This window comes from Delphinus delphis, chromosome 14 (assembly GCF_949987515.2).
Source record: "Delphinus delphis chromosome 14, mDelDel1.2, whole genome shotgun sequence".
Taxonomy (NCBI): domain Eukaryota; kingdom Metazoa; phylum Chordata; class Mammalia; order Artiodactyla; family Delphinidae; genus Delphinus; species Delphinus delphis.
In genome coordinates, this window is record NC_082696.1 from 30,058,360 (window position 1) to 30,075,011 (window position 16,652).

General features: G+C 42.5%; 2 protein-coding genes and 1 long non-coding RNA gene across 5 annotated transcripts in view; 2 read left to right on the forward strand and 1 right to left on the reverse strand.

Moving 5' to 3' along the window:
- VNN2 (vanin 2) overlaps nt 1-5,160 on the forward strand; it is a 29,893-nt gene extending 24,733 nt beyond the window's left edge. Inside the window, exon 8 of the mRNA XM_060029941.1 lies at nt 5,026-5,160. Coding sequence (XP_059885924.1) covers nt 5,026-5,072 — 47 coding nt within the window. The 3' untranslated portion in view covers nt 5,073-5,160. The remainder of the gene's footprint in view (nt 1-5,025) is intronic.
- LOC132436917 (uncharacterized) lies at nt 1-15,503 on the reverse strand. Of its 3 annotated transcripts, XR_009521924.1 has the most exons (8): nt 14,955-15,503; nt 11,723-11,844; nt 8,610-10,058; nt 8,053-8,176; nt 7,102-7,677; nt 6,748-6,953; nt 5,946-6,104; nt 2,199-2,931 (listed from the first exon to the last, which is right to left on the reverse strand). It is a non-coding gene; the product is annotated as an uncharacterized lncRNA (long non-coding RNA). The 3 variants fall into 3 exon arrangements; XR_009521923.1 differs by lacking the exon at nt 2,199-2,931 and adding an exon at nt 1-583 and having other exon boundaries at nt 8,053-10,058; XR_009521922.1 differs by having other exon boundaries at nt 8,053-10,058.
- VNN1 (vanin 1) overlaps nt 13,757-16,652 on the forward strand; it is a 19,764-nt gene continuing 16,868 nt past the window's right edge. Inside the window, exons 1-2 of the mRNA XM_060029944.1 lie at nt 13,757-14,000; nt 15,512-15,642. Of these exons, the coding sequence (XP_059885927.1) occupies nt 13,788-14,000; nt 15,512-15,642 (344 nt within the window). The 5' untranslated portion in view covers nt 13,757-13,787. The remainder of the gene's footprint in view (nt 14,001-15,511; nt 15,643-16,652) is intronic.

A 16,652-nucleotide genomic window follows, 5' to 3' on the forward strand; every position in this document is an offset into this window, starting at 1 on the left:
TAAATAATTTGCATCCACAATCCCTATTCCTTATGTACAAATGAGGCAAAGGCATTACTAAGGACACTTGCTATTGAAATAGTTAATGCAAGTTTCTATTGATTTCAACATAATAAAAAGTTGGTATACTTCCTGATATTAGGGAGAGTGAAGGGAAATTCCTTTGTTTCTTTTTGCTTCTATTCAGAAAGTCAGGTCAACTGAAGCAACAGGTAGAATTTCAACTTGACATAAGAAAATAAGTTCCTTCTCATTCTAAAGCAATTTATCTGTCTTACACAGGTCTCATCTTGTCCTCGAATAATTTTTTCTGAAATGAATTTGTGTCTGATGGATATTATTTCATAAGGACCCATGGAAACTCACCAGGGGGTCTGGGAGAATAAAGGCATATTCAGATAATGAAAAAAAGTTATTAGAATTAAAGGGCTTAAGGGCTTCCCTGGTGGCGCGGTGGTTGAGGGTCCGCCTGCTGATGCAGGGGACGTGGGTTTGTGCCCCGGTCCGGGAGGATCCCATGTGCCGCGGAGCAGCTGGGCCCGCGAGCCGAGGTCGCTGAGCCTGCGCGTCCGGAGTCTGTGCTCTGCAATGGGAGAGGCCACAACAGTGAGAGGCCCGCGTACCGCAAAAAAAAAAAAAAAAAAAGAATTAAAGGGCTTAAAATTATAGAACTGAAGCAACCAAAGAAACAAAAGGCACAAATATCCCAAACCTACCAGTTTCCCTACATCAGACGAGGCATAAGGAAACAACCTCTTGAAAATTAGATTTTGAGCGATGTGCTAGTATAAGTATTTAGGGAAAAGGGGTTCACTTGAAAAATGAGCATATTCTATAAAGATGAAGAAATTGTATGATCCCAGAGCCTAGCTCCCTGGAGTTATGTTTTCTGCACATGAACTCCACAGCATTAGCTGGGTTCCCAAGAGGTCCGGAGTTTTAACCTGTTGGGCACTTGCCATCATTGACCACATTATCATCTATCTATGCTTTGCACAGTGTTCAGGTAAAGTTCTAATATCTCAGATTATTAGGCAGTCTTTCCTGTGTTTTCTGCTGATAGCTTCTTATAAATGCAAGCATTTATGGTCACTGGTCATGAACATTGAGTTCAGTCATTTGCATGTATATTTTGTGAGCCATTTTGTGAGCTCTGTTAAAACCAGGGCTTGCCTAACACTCTGTTCTGTCTCCTACAGCTAAATATGTACATTTTCACAAATTGTTGCTACAATAGCTCTTACTACAGTGATCCCATATTGGCCCTATTAATGGAAGTATTGAACTACCAGGAAAATATATTTTATTAAAAGAAAAGAGTTTAACAGCCAGTGTGTTTTGGAATGGGGTGGACTAATCTGTCTGGCTCATTAACTTCACTTTTAGAGTTGGGTTGACCTCTGAACGATGCCAACAACAGCATCGCACACTTGAGTCAATCTGATGATGTATTTCTTTCACAATATTCTTTCTCAACCCCGTGCTGTGTAATCTATTCATGAGAAAGTACAGATAGGTGGTAGCAGACAGGAAGGTCTTTAACATAAAAGTTTTTCCAGAGATACAAAGTACAAGAATCTGAGTCTATCTAAGCGCACTAAGTTTTAGCTATGATTATATGATATTTTCCAAAATGTGGTACCATTTTAGCTGTCTTTGTCCTGAGTGTTGGTGCACTGGACACTCTTATCGCTGCAGTGTATGAGCATGCTGTTATGTTACCAAACAGAACAGAAACTCCTGAGCCAGCACTCCGGTGCTGGCTCAGTAGTTGTGGCACACGTGCTTAGTTGTTCTGCAGCATGTGGGATCTTCCCGGACCAGGACTTGAACCCGTGTACCCTGGATTGGTAGGTGGATTCTTAACCATTGCGCCACCAGGGAAGTCCCTATTCCCATTTTAAATATGAAGAAAAGAAGGGAGGGCTTCCCTGGTGGCGCAGTGGTTGAGAGTCCGTCTGCCGATGCAGGGGACACGGGTTCGTGCCCCGGTCTGGGAAGATCCCACGTGCCGCGGAGCGGCTGGGCCCGTGAGCCATGGCTGCTGAGCCTGTGTGTTCGGAGCCTGTGCTCCGCAACGGGAGAGGCCACTACAGTGAGATGCCCGTGTACCACCAAAAAAAAAAAAAAGAAAAGAAAAGAAGGGAGCTTAAGGTTTCACAATTGGTAATTAGCCTGGCTGGAATTCAAGCACAGCCATTTCCACTGAGCCACACTAACGGAATGGACTTCTGAGTGCCTGGAAGCACCATCTTATACTTGAAATTTCCAGTGACTAGTGAATCCACTTTTTAGCATGTTCTGGTTGCTAGAAATTTTAATCTTATTTTCCACTGAAATCATCTATCTATAACTTCCTTTGGTGTTCATACTGCGCCTATCGTATATTAAGATACGTGACTCACCTTCTTCAAATTAGAATCTTTCAATTATTTGAAGCCAGCTATAATCCCAGCTATTTCCTCACCTCACTCCCTTCTTATTTCTAGGGTAAATATCCCCAAGGTGGGTGGTTTGGGCATTACTCCGAAAAGCAATTTCATAGTCTGTATTTATCCCAGGGTTTCACTCAAGGGCCCTCTAAGATAGAAGGGAAGCTATTGTGTTGCATTGACAAATGGGGACACTGAGGCTGCATAGTGAAATTCTTTTTTCCTTTTCTTTTCTTTTCTTTTTAAAAATATTTCTGGTACCCAATGCTGCATTTGTTCTCTGTAGAAGATGATCTGCCTGGGCCCAACTCTATACTGCCTCCTAGTAGGACTGTGGCTTGGATTATGGAAAAGGTCCTCCCCATTAGAAAAGTGTTAAATTTCAAGCCCTTCATTTGTGCTCCTAGAAGAACATCATAAGAAAATGTGTTGCTTCTCTTCTTTCTCGTCTTTCCCCTCAGTTTTCTCTGTGCTTCAGTCTTGCACTGCCATCCTGAATCTGTCAGTTAAAAAATAGGTTAGTTTTCATAAAGAAGATTGTATTACATGTGAGTTTTTAAATCTTTACTGTTGATTCTTAACCTAGAGCTGTTGTGTGTTATAGGTAACGGGCAAATGAAGTATCACTTTGGAAGTTCCAAAATCACTAACACACAGTGAGTTTAAGGCAGTATCTATTGAATTAGGTTTGGCCGCAGCCCAGTGCAAGAAAGGCTCAGCTGTCTGGCCAAGGACAACTCTATCTACATTGTGGCAAATATTGGGGATGAGAAGCCATGAAATGCCAGTGACCCTCAGTGTCCCCCTGATGGTCGTTACCAATACAACACTGATGTGGTGTTTGATTCTGAGGGTAGGCTGGTGGCGCCCTACCACAAGGCGAGAATTACTTGTGCCTTAGCTAAGCTCGATTTACTTCTGTCTTTTTTTTTTTTGCGGTACGGGGCCTCTCACTGTTGTGGCCTCTCCCGTTGCGGAGCACAGGTTCCGGACGTGCAGGCTCAGCGGCCATGGCTCACGGGCCCAGCCGCTCCGTGGCACGTGGGATTTTCCCGGACCGGGGCACGAACCTGTGTCCCCTGCATCGGCAGGAGGACTCAACCACTGCGCCACCAGAGAAGCCCCTCGATTTACTTCTTTTGTTTGTGATATCTAGGTATATTTGTCTGTCAATGCTGGTGAGGGAACTGTTGTGAATGCGTTTCTGAATTATTACCTTTAGTTGAAAAAGGGATTTAACTTACTTTGATTTCGTATAAGCGTTCTGAATTTGAATTAGTCATAAAATAGAATCTACCAGACTATTTATTTATTTATTTTTATATATTTTATTTTTGGCTGTGTTGGGTCTTCGTTTCTGTGCGAGGGCTTTCTCTAGTTGTGGAGAGCGGGGTCACTCTTCAACGCGGTGCGCATGCCTCTTCACTATCGCGGCCTCTCTTGTTGCTGAGCACGGGCTCCAGACGCGCAGGCTCAGTAGCTGTGGTGCACGGGCCTAGTAGCTCCACGGCATGTGGGATCTTCCCAGACCAGAGCTCGAACCCGTGTCCCCTGCATTAGCAGGCAGATTCTCAACCACTGCGCCACCAGGGAAGCCCAAATCTATCAGACTATTAAAGCAGATGTTCTAATAGCTGCACGAGGATTTTAATATTCACTGAGAAAGGAGAAATGCTCAGTTTCATCACAAGATTTAGTACTAGAGTTAGTTTTTTGACCCAATTTTGTAACACTTGGTATTAAGCTGTAGTCATTCGTTTCATTGGGACTTTTTTGATTGCAATGATAGAAAATTCCCCCAACTGAAATTGGCTTAAAAAAACAACAACAGCACAGAATTTCCTTGCTTAGGTACCTGAGAAAATATAAATCATAGAAAGGGTAGGTCTAGTTTCCGATGCAGTCTGTCCCTCAGAGGCCCAGAAGATGTCATCCATCCCTCTAGCTCTCTTATTCCTTTGTTACAACTTTTTCCCAGGATGACTGTCCTTTCAGAAGCCACATGGCTGCTCATCACAAAGTACATATCCTAATAGCAACAAAATCCAGAGGAAGACTGCATTCCTCTTTCCTAGAAACCCTGCAAAAACCTTAGCCTTCCTTGACTCCAAATCAGCCACATGCCGCCTTCAAGTCGATCACCTGGGGATGAAGGATGGGCTACCCCCTGAGCCGAGGGCCAAGGAGCTTGGGATGCTCACTGGTTGGGTGGGGGTGGGGTGTTGCCTGAGCACATATGCACACATCAGGCCAAATAGAAACGTGAGCAGAACATAAGGCTGTTCTGAGCCCAAGGTAGTTGGAGTTTGGTAGCAATAATCAGGCTGGAAAAAAAATTCTAATGGTTTACTAATTAACAAGGTTTAGCTATTACATTGTCTAAATTAAGTTCCAATCTACGTCACCTCACTTATATAGACCTAGCAGTACCATGGGGAGACATGACAAAGTTTATTTTATTACCGTGTTAGACTTCACATGGACAGTGCTGTTGGTATTTAAAGAATAGAGTGGAAAACCATCAGAAATTTGTGAGGTTCAAAATTTCAAGTGATTTTAAGACAAATATTCACCTTTTAAATGTCATTTGTAGGGGCTTCCCTGGTGCCACAGTGGTTAAGCATCCGCCTGCCAATGTAGGGGACACGTGTTCAATCCCTGGTCCGGGAAGATCCCACATACCACGGAGCAGCTAGGCCCATGCACCACAACTACTGAGCCTGCGCTCTAGAGCCCGCGAGCCACAACTACTGAGCCCGCAAGCCACAACTACTGAGCTCATGTGCCACAACTACTGAAGCCCGCACGCCTAGAGCCCGTGCTCCGCACCAAGAGAAGCCACCTCAATGAGAAGCCCACGCACAGCAACGGAGAGTAGCCCCAGCTCGCCACAACTAGAGAAAGCCCGTGCACAGCAACAAAGACCCAATGAAGCCATAAATTAATTAATTAATTATAAATAAATAAATATCATTTGTAGATATGAACTCATTGGTTGATTCATAGGCTGTGGGAAAATGAAGTGTTCTGATGAATGTCACAGTGAGAAAACTCACAGACAGTGGTATACTGGGTATAATTTACACTAATTTATGTGTAACAGGTTTAAGTATGCACACCAACATGCGCACGAGAAAAGATTTTGAAGATACTGATCACTTCTATTTGACAGTTTTCTTACTAATCTTCCCCTTCTTTGCATTTCGCTTAACAGTACAATCATTTTGCACCTGAAATTCAATTTGATTTCCCCAAGGACTCAGAACTTTTTTGCCTTTTGACTCTCCTTTTGGGAAGTTTGGCATTTTCACTTGTTTTGACATTTTTTTCTCATGACCCAGCTGTGATGGTGGTGGAAGAGTTTCAGGTTGACAGCATTCTCTATCCCACGGCCTGGTACAACACGCTGCCCCTCCTCTCGGCGGTCCCCTTCCACTTGGCATGAGCCCGAGCCCTGGGAGTCAACCTGCTTGCTACCAATACCCACAACACGAGCATGCACATGACACGTACCTCACCCTGGTTCTGCCCCAACAGGCAGCCACAGTCTTGGGAAGCCTTCCTTCATTTTCAAGCCACGCTTTTCTTTAAAGATTCTTCTATTAACTCCAACGTCACAAAATTAATAAGAGCATGGGCTTCTATACCAACATTATTTAAGGAACATTATTCCTGGGAGTAAAGAAGGAGGCAAACATTATATTCTCAGTTTCACGCGAGGGGAAATTGGAGTTAGAATTCAAGTTACATAAAAAAAGCAAAGCCAGAGCTAAAGAACGCTGCAGCTAACATCCACGAGTAATATTGAAATAAATCTTGCTGTTGAGGTGATAAAATCACTTTAGACTTAATCAGGTTTTTAGAGTTTATCCTTTATAGTATCCAATTTCAAGGTAAAGCAGCCTCCCCTCCACTTTCAAGGTAAAGCAGCTTTGTTCTTCATTGATCCAGGTGAAGAATCTCAAACACATAAATTAGATAGGTTAGTGGAGAGCTAAAATTGTTCTTCATGTTTGAGAGATTTTCTGGTTTACTGTTAAATTGACTAAAGAAAGGGGAGTTTAAGTTAAAACCAAAAAAAGCTATCTAAGTCATATAGTTTCAGTGTAAGCAGTCCCATACGGAGGACTCAGAGTCAAATTGGAATTTAGGTCAATGTAAAGCTCTCTCCCTCCTTATCTTGAAAATGCTTGTGCTTTCATAACTTTATATTTCAGTTCTTATGGAAGTCATTCTATTAGTTTGTCACCATGCAAAATTTGAAACCAATATTTGTGTTTCTTTATGTCACCCGTAGAAAGTGGAATCTGCTCACCGGAGGCTGTCAAGGTGTATTACTATGAAATGGAAACAGAGAGTGGCCAGCTGAGGCTCTCAGAATTGAAGTCCCGGCCTTGAAGAGAACCCAGTTACTCTGCAGCTGTTCACTGGAGTGCTTATGCCAGAGGTGTCAAGCCATTCTCATCTGAACGGTTGAATTTTCCAGGGATGATTTATTTTGATGCATTCACCTTCACCAAGCTTAAGAGAAACACAGGAAATTACACAGTTTGTCAGAAAGACCTGTGCTGTCACTTAACTTACAAGATGTCTGAGAAATGAAACAGTGAGGTGTACGCACTAGGTGCCTTTGACAGCCTGCACATGGTAGAAGGCCAGTATTACTTACAGGTAGAAACACTCAAATATGTTAGAATGGCTCTTCTACTGATTTGTCTTCTAGGTCATCATTGCATTTCTTTAAGAATTGTGCTGGATTCAGTTAATTAGAATGGTGTTACATTTGTCACTGAACTTTTCTCCCTAGAACACATTATTTGTTCAGTCTTAGTGAGAACAGAATTAGAGCTGCAAGGTAAAAACATGAAGTAGATTGATTAGTTCTCAGCAGACTGGGTTCAAGTTTAAAAAGCTACAACCCGCATATACTCTCTTTTTCTGTCAGGTTATTTTAGAGCTGTGTTTTGCAAACTGTCTTCATCTAGAGTCCAGAGCAAGAAGTCCATTTCACATCATAAACAAGTACAGTCAAGATGTATGACTGAGTTAAAAGAGATATTTAATTGAAACAAACATTTTATAAAATAATTCAAATCAGGGCTTCCCTGGTGGCGCAGTGGTTGAGAGTCCGCTGCCGATGCAGGGGACACGGGTTCGTGCCCCGGTCAGGGAAGATCCCACATGTCACGGAGTGACTGGGCCCGTGAGCCATGGCCGCTGGGCCTGCGCGTCCGGAGCCTGTGCTCTGCAACGGGAGAGGCCACAACAGTGAGAGGAGGCCCGTGAACCGAAACAAACAAACAAAAATAATAATAATAATTCAAATCAGAATTAGAAATAGCTATAATTATAACCAACATACTCTAATTTTGAAAATTCTAGTCTACTCCATTTTGCTTCATTGAAAAAAGGGCTAATCTTGACTCACTAAATTAATTTTAGGATTTACTAATAGATTATGAGCTGCAATTGAAAAAAAAAACTACTTAAGAGGCAGCCTAACAAATATTCTTCTATTCTTTGAAATTGGATTTTTAGCTGAGAAAATATTTCCAAGATTTCCAACCACTTTTCTTTTCCTACACAGGTATGCACATTACTGAAGTGTCAAACCACTGACCTGAGAACTTGTGGAGAGGCTGTGGGGTCAGCTTTTACCAAGTTTGAAGAATTCTCCCTCAGTGGCACATTCGGAACGAGTTATGTTTTCCCACAGATCATTCTTAGTGAGAGTCAGCTTGCCCCTGAAAGACATTATGAGGTAGGAGATTTTCAGGGGGATAAATTCCTTTGAACAGATGCAGTAGACTGGCATAATGAAACTCGTTGAAATAATGAGACAACATGGCAACATTGTCGTTCACCTTATTCAAGCAACTTATACAAAGAAGCTATGATATGGAAGACAAGTTGTGGTTCTAGACTGTCCTTAGGCTGTGGTGGAGAATTTGGGGTTTATTTTTCTACATAAATGTGATTTTGAGATCCAAGGGAACAAGGAGATTATGGAAAAATTAAAATAAAAATATTGATTGCCAATGATAGCCGGCAACTAATGTTTTCCTTTTTTGCATAGTGGAGAAGGTCCAAGTTGAATACATTAAATAATGCATCTATAACTTATTTCATGGGTGCATTATTCTACCTAGTTATAATAATGATAGTAATAATTGATACCTTGTATAGTATTTCATGAATTAAAAAAAAATCCTCGTTTTTATACATTATCTTACTTAATCCCCAGGGCAATAGATTTATTTGCTACACGTTCATCCAAAGTCCCTCTGATACTATTAGACATGTAGAGCTGAAACAGGGGTCTTCTGACTCCAAATTTTGTGTGCTTTTGACTATTTCATGTTGCTTTTAGAGTGATGTTGTCAGAGAAGGCTTCTGGGCTGGAACCAACGCTGCATTGAAGTTAATCCTTTGCTTTCCTTGATCGGGTTTCAGGAGATGGACGTCTGCAGAGCCGAGGTGGAGCCCCTTTGCCTTTCTTGGTTCTGGCCCTGTATGGAAGAGTGTTTGAGAGGGACCCTCTGCGCTTAGGGCAGGGAACTGGGCAACTGCCATGATCTCCTTCACTGCCATCCTTTCAGGATTAGCCTGGCAAAGAGAGAGGGAAAAGAGAGAGTCTTTAGTGTCTGTTTAGAGGAGATGTCATCACTTTGCGGAAACAACAAACTTAAGAAGATTTAAAAAGCGATTGGATGTGTGTGCACGTTTTACATATTCATTTCTGGGAGCTGCATGCATCTTCTGTGTGGGTGCACTTAACTATGTGTCAGTATGGCTATGTATAGTGCAACATGTATTTATGGGAGGGGAGCCTAGAAGAGTCCTTTTGTGGTAACTTCTCTAACGTATGCAAATATTGTGTCTCTCATTTGTAGATGCACAGGGTAAGCATTGAAAATGCGGAGGGTATTTGGTCCTAGTCTTTAGGATACAGGAAGTTAAAAAACAAGGGTATCTTTTAAAGTAATTATGAATGACTTTTATAACAAATTAAAATTGTTCCATTATCTCTTTATTCTACCTTTATGGAATATTTGTATGGAAATTAGATACTTGTGAAGGGAAATTTAAAAAGAGATAAATGAATAAATGATCTCCTTCAGACCACACGCTGTTTCCTTCTGAAATTATTCCTTCCTAAAATTTACCCAATCCTGGTTAAAGCCCTTCATACTCATGGATTTGTTGCAGCCTGTGCCAGACAGGAACTTCCTCAGACAAGGCTACCCTGTTACCTTTCTCCCAGTTACCTTTGTTCCCTTGACCCTGGCGCCCTGAGTCCTTTCCCTGGTTTGTCACTTATTAACTCTGGGAAGAGACACACATGAGAATAGCAGTGCTCTCTAGGATGTGTGGGAGAGGTTGAGGATGACTCTGAGTTTGGGGACACCTTTCCCTTCCCATAAAAGATATGACAACTGGGCTTCCCTGGTGGCGCAGTGGTTGAGAGTCCGCCTGCCGATGCGGGGGACACGGGTTCGTGCCCCGGTCTGGGAAGATCCCACATGCCGTGGAGCGGCTGGGCCCGTGAGCCATGGCCGCTGAGCCTGCACGTCCGGAGCCTGTGCTCCACAACGGGAGAGGCCACAACAGTGAGAGGCCCGCGTACTGCAAAAAAAAAAAAAAAAAAAAAAAAGATTAAAAAAAAAAAAGATATGACAACTGCTTTCCTAATCTTTTCTCAGGTGTTCATTTCTACTCGGTTTAATTCAATCCAGTTCCAGGAAGCTAGAGACATTCTGGGCAGCAGAAAATGCCCTTTGTCTCTCTGTTTCCATTTTACCTGGAATCTCTCTCCAGGGGCTACAACACTCGATGATAGGATGCTACCTATGCCCTAGACTCCTCCGCTTGTGCAGGATGTGACCTTCTTCCCCTTCATGACTATGAATGTACCCTCAGCTTAAAACTTCCCCAATTTTGCTGTTCGGGAGACACTGCATTGGGAAATATCCCCGGTGTTCTTCTTAATTGTTGGAAGTAAAAAAATCCTTCCTTCTGCTCTTTGGCTTGATTATATCTTTTGGCCCAGCAAGAGGCAAACCCAGTTTGGGGGTAACATTAGGGGTCAGGAGATTCAGCTCAGGCATCATAGCGGAGGCTATTTGGTGTCCCACCAGTTCTAATTTAAGCTGATGGATGGCATTCTACTGCAAGAACCACAATTGTCCACCTAAAGGCTTCTCCCAGCTGGTATGTGCCAAGGTAGGCCAGAAATGCCAGCTTGATGTGGTAGTAAATGTCAGGGGAGGGGAAGGGTTCTATAGCCCAGTGATTAAATCTCTGTCTTGTAGTGGGCTTGTGTTCCTGGGCTGTGACCTTCACAAGTGTTTCTTAGCTGTTTCCTTTCCCCTTAGTTGGGACAGGCAAGCTAGAGGGGGTTTAGAGATGGGGTTTCCCTGTCCCCCAGGAAGGTTAGGCTCTAGTAAATTGTTTCCATGGAAGGCAGGCTTTGGTTAAGAGAACAGAATGCTCCGGAATTACTTCAAAGTAGGTGTATTTTTCCTCCTCCTAGAAGAAGCACAAGGTGTTTTATTTCCTTGTTATTTGCCCAGAGAACCTGGTTGGGCTACTGGAGTGAAAGTCACAGAAGCGTGAGGGCCCCCCAACACTGAAACCTCCTCCACCTTCATCCCCCATTTGTATCTCTCGAGCCTGCCCACGCTGAACCTCTGGCCATGCGTCAAAGACAGTTGGAGTGACCATACCAGGACTGGCTCCAGCAGTGGACTTCTGCTAGGGCAAGCCTGTCTCTCTAACTCTGGGGGCAGTGATTTGTCCTGTGAGTCCACTTCTCTAATGTACCTAAAAAAGTTGCTGCTTTTCAGTTGTTCAGCTTTTTTCTTACTGAGAAAACGGTAGAGATGACTTGCAAGCTCTTTCTATATCAGACTAGAAACACAATGGGAGCTTCTTATTTAATAATTTTATTCTAATAAGATCAAAGAAGTAATTTTTTTAATCTCTTGGTAACTCATTCCAGTTTTAACTTTTATTTCAGAGCTTCCTTTATAAATTCTTATGGAATGACTGAATCTCCTTGTAAAAAATTAATAAACAGAAACCTCAATTAAGTAGAGCTGGAAGACCAGAGGGGGCGTTCTCGTGCCCCGTGACAATAGCAGAGCCAAACAGGAAGAAGACCACTTCCCTTCTTCCTGGCAGGGACTCAGCCAAGGAAAAGCCATGGACTCTTTGATTACTCTAGCCCTCTCAACTTCCTTTTTCTCTCTATGTAAGCATTCTCCTTCCCTTGCCGTGCGGGGGCTCACCGTGGTGGCAGATCCTGAGTTGTAGTTCTCTGCAGATCCCGGATAAACCCATCTTTGCTGGAGAAATATATGGTAGTCTGTTTTGGGTCAACATCCTTGTGAAGTCTGTGTATCCCACCCACCTGGGAAGGGAAAGCCCAAAGGAGGTCAGCAAGCAGAGGGAGCTGGTATTTGCTATAGACTTAGGAAGACCGGGCAAACACAGCCTCCTGGCTACTTTGGCAGCCAAAGAATAAATTTACTGTAGTACTGAAGTAAAAAAAAAAAAAAAAAAATACATACCCATCTGCAAATTGAACTATAAAAACACCATCCAAAGTGAAATCTAAAAACAAAACAAACACTAATTCTGTAAATATAAAATGTTATACTTAATTCACAAGTAAAACAAAATTTGCGGGCTTCCCTGGTGGCGCAGTGGTTGAGAGTCCGCCTGTTGATGCAGGGGTTGCTGGTTCGTGCCCCGGTCCGGGAAGGTCCCACATGCCGCAAAGCGGCTGGGCCCGTGAGCCATGGCCGCTGAGCCTGCGCATCTGGAGCCTGTGCTCCGCAACGGGAGAGGCCACAACAGTGAGAGGCCCGCATACCGCAAAAAAAAAAAAAAAAAAAAAAAAAATTTGCCTACTTATTCCATACTAAAATCTATAAGCTCTTTTTCTATTTTCTATTATTTTCCTCTCTTCTCTCTCTCTCTGTCTCCCTTTTATTCTCCCTCTCATTCTTTATACTCCCCTCTCTATGACTCGTATGGTATGCAGCCTCTAAGATGGTCCCCAATGATCCCTGCCTAATTCATGCCCTTGTGTAGTCCCCTCCCAACAAGTGTACTGACTTGCTTTTAATGAATACAATACAACAAAAATGATGGGCTGTCACTTCCCAGATGACAATACTAAAGACTGTGACTTCTGTCTAGGGTGGTGGGCTCTCTTGCTCTCTGGCTTTGAAGGAACCTACATGCCATAATGTGAGTGTTCTTTTAGTGTGGCCTGAGGCCTTTGTGGCAAAGAACTTATTGGGCCATAACCAGTGAGGACCCAATGCCTGCCATCAGCTGTGTGAGCCTGGAGCTGAGAAGTGAATCTTTCCCCAGTCAAGTTTTGAGGTAACTGCAGCTTTTGCAGACTTGTGAAAGAGACCCTGGGCCAGAGGAGCCCAGCCAAGCTGCCCCAGGATTCCTGACCCACAGAAAATGTGAGATCACACATGCTTGCTGTTAGAAGCCACTACTTTTGGAGGGTGATCTCTTACATAGGAATGGACAATGAATAGCCCTTTTATATTCCCCTTTGTTCTGACTCTTTGCCATTTTGTGCAAACTAAAGTGAACAAAGTATGAAGCTCAAATATTCACATGATGATATTAATAATAATTTCAAAATTGAAAAGTTGTTTTTCAAATTATTTACATAGACTACTAGGTGCTGAAGTTCTCAAATGTATGAATTCCAAAAATCCATGTGTTTAAGTCTTAACACGCTGTACCCCAGAAAGTGACCTTATTTGGAAATAATATCATATCAGATGTAATTCGTTAAGATGACATCTTACTGGAGTAGGGTGGGCACTAAATCCATTAACACGTGTCCTTGTAAAGAGAGGAAACTGGGACTCAGGTATGCACACAGGGAGGATACCGGGTGAAGACACACAGGGAGAAGACAGCAAAACACGGGAAAGAGGCGTGAACAGATCTTTCCCTCACAGCCCTCAGGAGGAACCAATTCTGCTGACCCCCTTCCTCTGAAATGTCTAGCCTCCAGAAATGACAGAGAATACATTTCTGTTGTTTAAGCCACCCAGTGTGTGGTACTTTGTTATGACAACCCTAGCGAAGGAAAACACATACGCATTTTCTTATTTGATCCTCAAAAACTCTTGCAAAAAAAAGGTCATTTGTTACATAAAACCTGATTACATCTACATCTATGATGTAAAACCAGAAGGCTTTCTTAAACTTAGCTTTTGTAATTTATTTTTAAAGCACTAAGTTCTGGGAACCACGTGATTTCTCCCTGTAAATATCAGGGCTTGCTCTGCTTTTCAGCAATCGTTGGACTCCAGCATGACTATGTCTCAGTTGCTGGATTATGCGGCAATTTTCTTTCTCTGTGTCTTAACAGCCAGCTCTCTGGATACGTTTACTGCAGCTGTATATGAGCATGCAGTGATATTGCCTAATGCCACCCTGATACCGGTGTCCTATGAAGAGGCCTTGCTATTAATGAACCAAAATCTGGATCTTTTGGAGGAAGCAATCGCATCAGCATCAAAGCAGGTACCATTTCTCAAGTGTGCTGGCTTCTACGTAGAGAAAAGGGTGGGGTCTTAGGAGACAGAATCACTGTCAGGGTGAATTACACTTTTGAATGACATATGTGTCAGGGTAGCCAAGTCCTTCTTTTACGGAGTCCTCCCTGCTCCTAGTTATTAGAACAAAGACACTATTACATGCTTCCCTTGTAGTGAGAGCAACATTTTGAAAAGAACGGCTGGTTATTAAGTGGCAACAAACTTTTGAGGAACTTGCTGTAAATTCAACAATTTTGAATTGTTGTTCAACAATTTTGAATTTCTGCTACAGATGGAGGGTGAAGGACAGATGGGGGAGGGATCAGTTGCTATTCTTAGAGTGTTTGTGGCCTTGGTGTACTTTTGTGCTCTTAAGAGTTTGTAGGTTTTTAGGTTAGTTCATAACACCAAGACAATTAAAAGTAAATTGCATTGTGTATTATATACAGTGTGTATTATATACTTCATTCTAATTACAAGACAACAAAAGTACATATGTTAATGCATAGTAAGTCCTTGAGTTGAATGAAGGGTTAAGTTTAAGTGTGTGGTTTGGACGAATATAGTTGAAATAAGCTATTTGTAGATCAGGTAAACAAGGGATATATAAAGTCTGATGAAAGTCATGGATATATACATATGACATATATCTATCAACATACATTCTTCTACATGCAAAGATTTAAAAAGGTTATTAAGGGGACTTCCCTGGTAGTGCAGTAGTTAAGACTCTGAGCTCCCAATGCAGGGGTCTGGGTTCAATCCCTGGTCAGGGAACTAGATCCCACATGCATGCCGCAAATAAGAGTTCGAATGCCACAACTAAGGAGCCGGTAAGCTGCAGCTAAGGAGCCTGCCTGCCGCAACTAAGACCAAGCGCAACCAAATAAATAAATTAATTAATTAGAAGGTTATTAAGAATTCTGAGGTTCTTTTTCACCTTAGTCCAACTATTTCCTTAAAGGCCACACAGCAGCTTCCAGGATGGTCCTCCTACTGAAGGTGCCCAGGGGAGCTCACGTTGTACCTCTAGGCCTGGCACCCTTCAGGTAACTGTGTCAGAGCTCCCTTCTGAGAAGCAGGAATCACATTTGCAGGGTATGAGGCAGGAAAGGCTGGGTGGAGGAGAGAGTGATAAATCAATCCTGACACACTCAGGCAAAATAATTGGCCAAAGGTCAGGGAGAGGGTTTATCCAGGGAAGAGTTAGGTTTATAGTTAACAACCACAGTGAATGGTTGAGCCTGAGAATAGCCTGGAAAAATATTAACAGCCATGAAAGGATGAAAAATTTACATAGAAATGATTACTGTGGGATTAGAAAATGAAAGTGGTTGAGCAAAGAAAATAAATTATAAAAATATAGAAAGCAAAAGAATAAGGTGGGGAAAAAAAGCGTGAATGTTTGTTCTTCAGCCACTCAGGTCCTCTTGCAGGCCCCATTTTTGACTGTTTGCTTATTTGAGAAATATTTTGATTCAGCTCCATTTTTGACAGGGTGCACATATTATTGTGACTCCAGAAGATGGTATTTACGGCTTTAACTTCAACAGGGAATCTATCTACCCATACTTGGAGGATATCCCAGACCCTCAAGTGAACTGGATCCCTTGTAATAATCCCGACAGGTAAAGAAACATATTGTGGAAAATTTAATCATGAACATGAACTTACTTTACCTGGGAAACCTTTGTAGAAGATCACTGTATAAGATTTACTATTGACTCTAAGTTTCAAGATAGTTTTATAATTTTTCATCTCCTACAGACATGTGTATTAGGAAAATGAATATGAATTACGATATCACAAAAGTCAGTGCTGTAACGTAACATAGAAATGATCAAATTCAATGTGAATTTCCACTGGGGGAATGATCTGGAGATGATAGCATAACTTAGGGCCACAGGGTGGTTGGCTAGAGGAAGAACCATATCCAAACTCACCTCTTCTGACTCCTTGCCAGTGAACAGAAAGTTGTTTCCCTATGTAGGTCTGTACTTTTAAAATTAAGTGAGAAAATAGTGAAACAGAGTCACATGTCAGTTTAAGATTAAAATTTTTCCTTTCACATTAATAAGGTAGCTGGATGAGTTTAATATATAATATATGAGTTTAATATATGAAATTCTTAAAGCTTAAGGTGATAACCTAGGAGGTGATATAGCAGAACTGTGTAAGTGTTTTACATCAAGTCTAGAATAAGAAATATGAAGTCTGATAAAAGTAGCACTATTGGGGCTTCCCTGGTGGTGCAGTGGTTAAGAATCCGCCTGGGGCTTACCTGGTGGCGCAGTGGTTGAGAGTCCGCCTGCCGAGGCAGGGGACGCGGGTTCGTGCCCCGGTTGGGGAAGATCCCACATGCCGCAGAGCGGCTGGGCCCGTGAGCCATGTCCGTTGAGCCTGTGCATCCGGAGCCTGTGTACCGCAACGGGAGAGGCCATGACAGTGAGAAGCCCACGTATAACAAAAAAAAAAAAAAAAGCTATGGCGATAATCTAGGCAGAGGGATTATGGTGTTTGGATGAAGATGGTAGAAGTTTGGATATTAAGAAATGACCAGATTCCGAATAAAGTCTGAAGGTAGCTCTGACAGGTTCTGCTCAAAGATTGAATGTAGGATGAGAAATGAAGAGAGGAG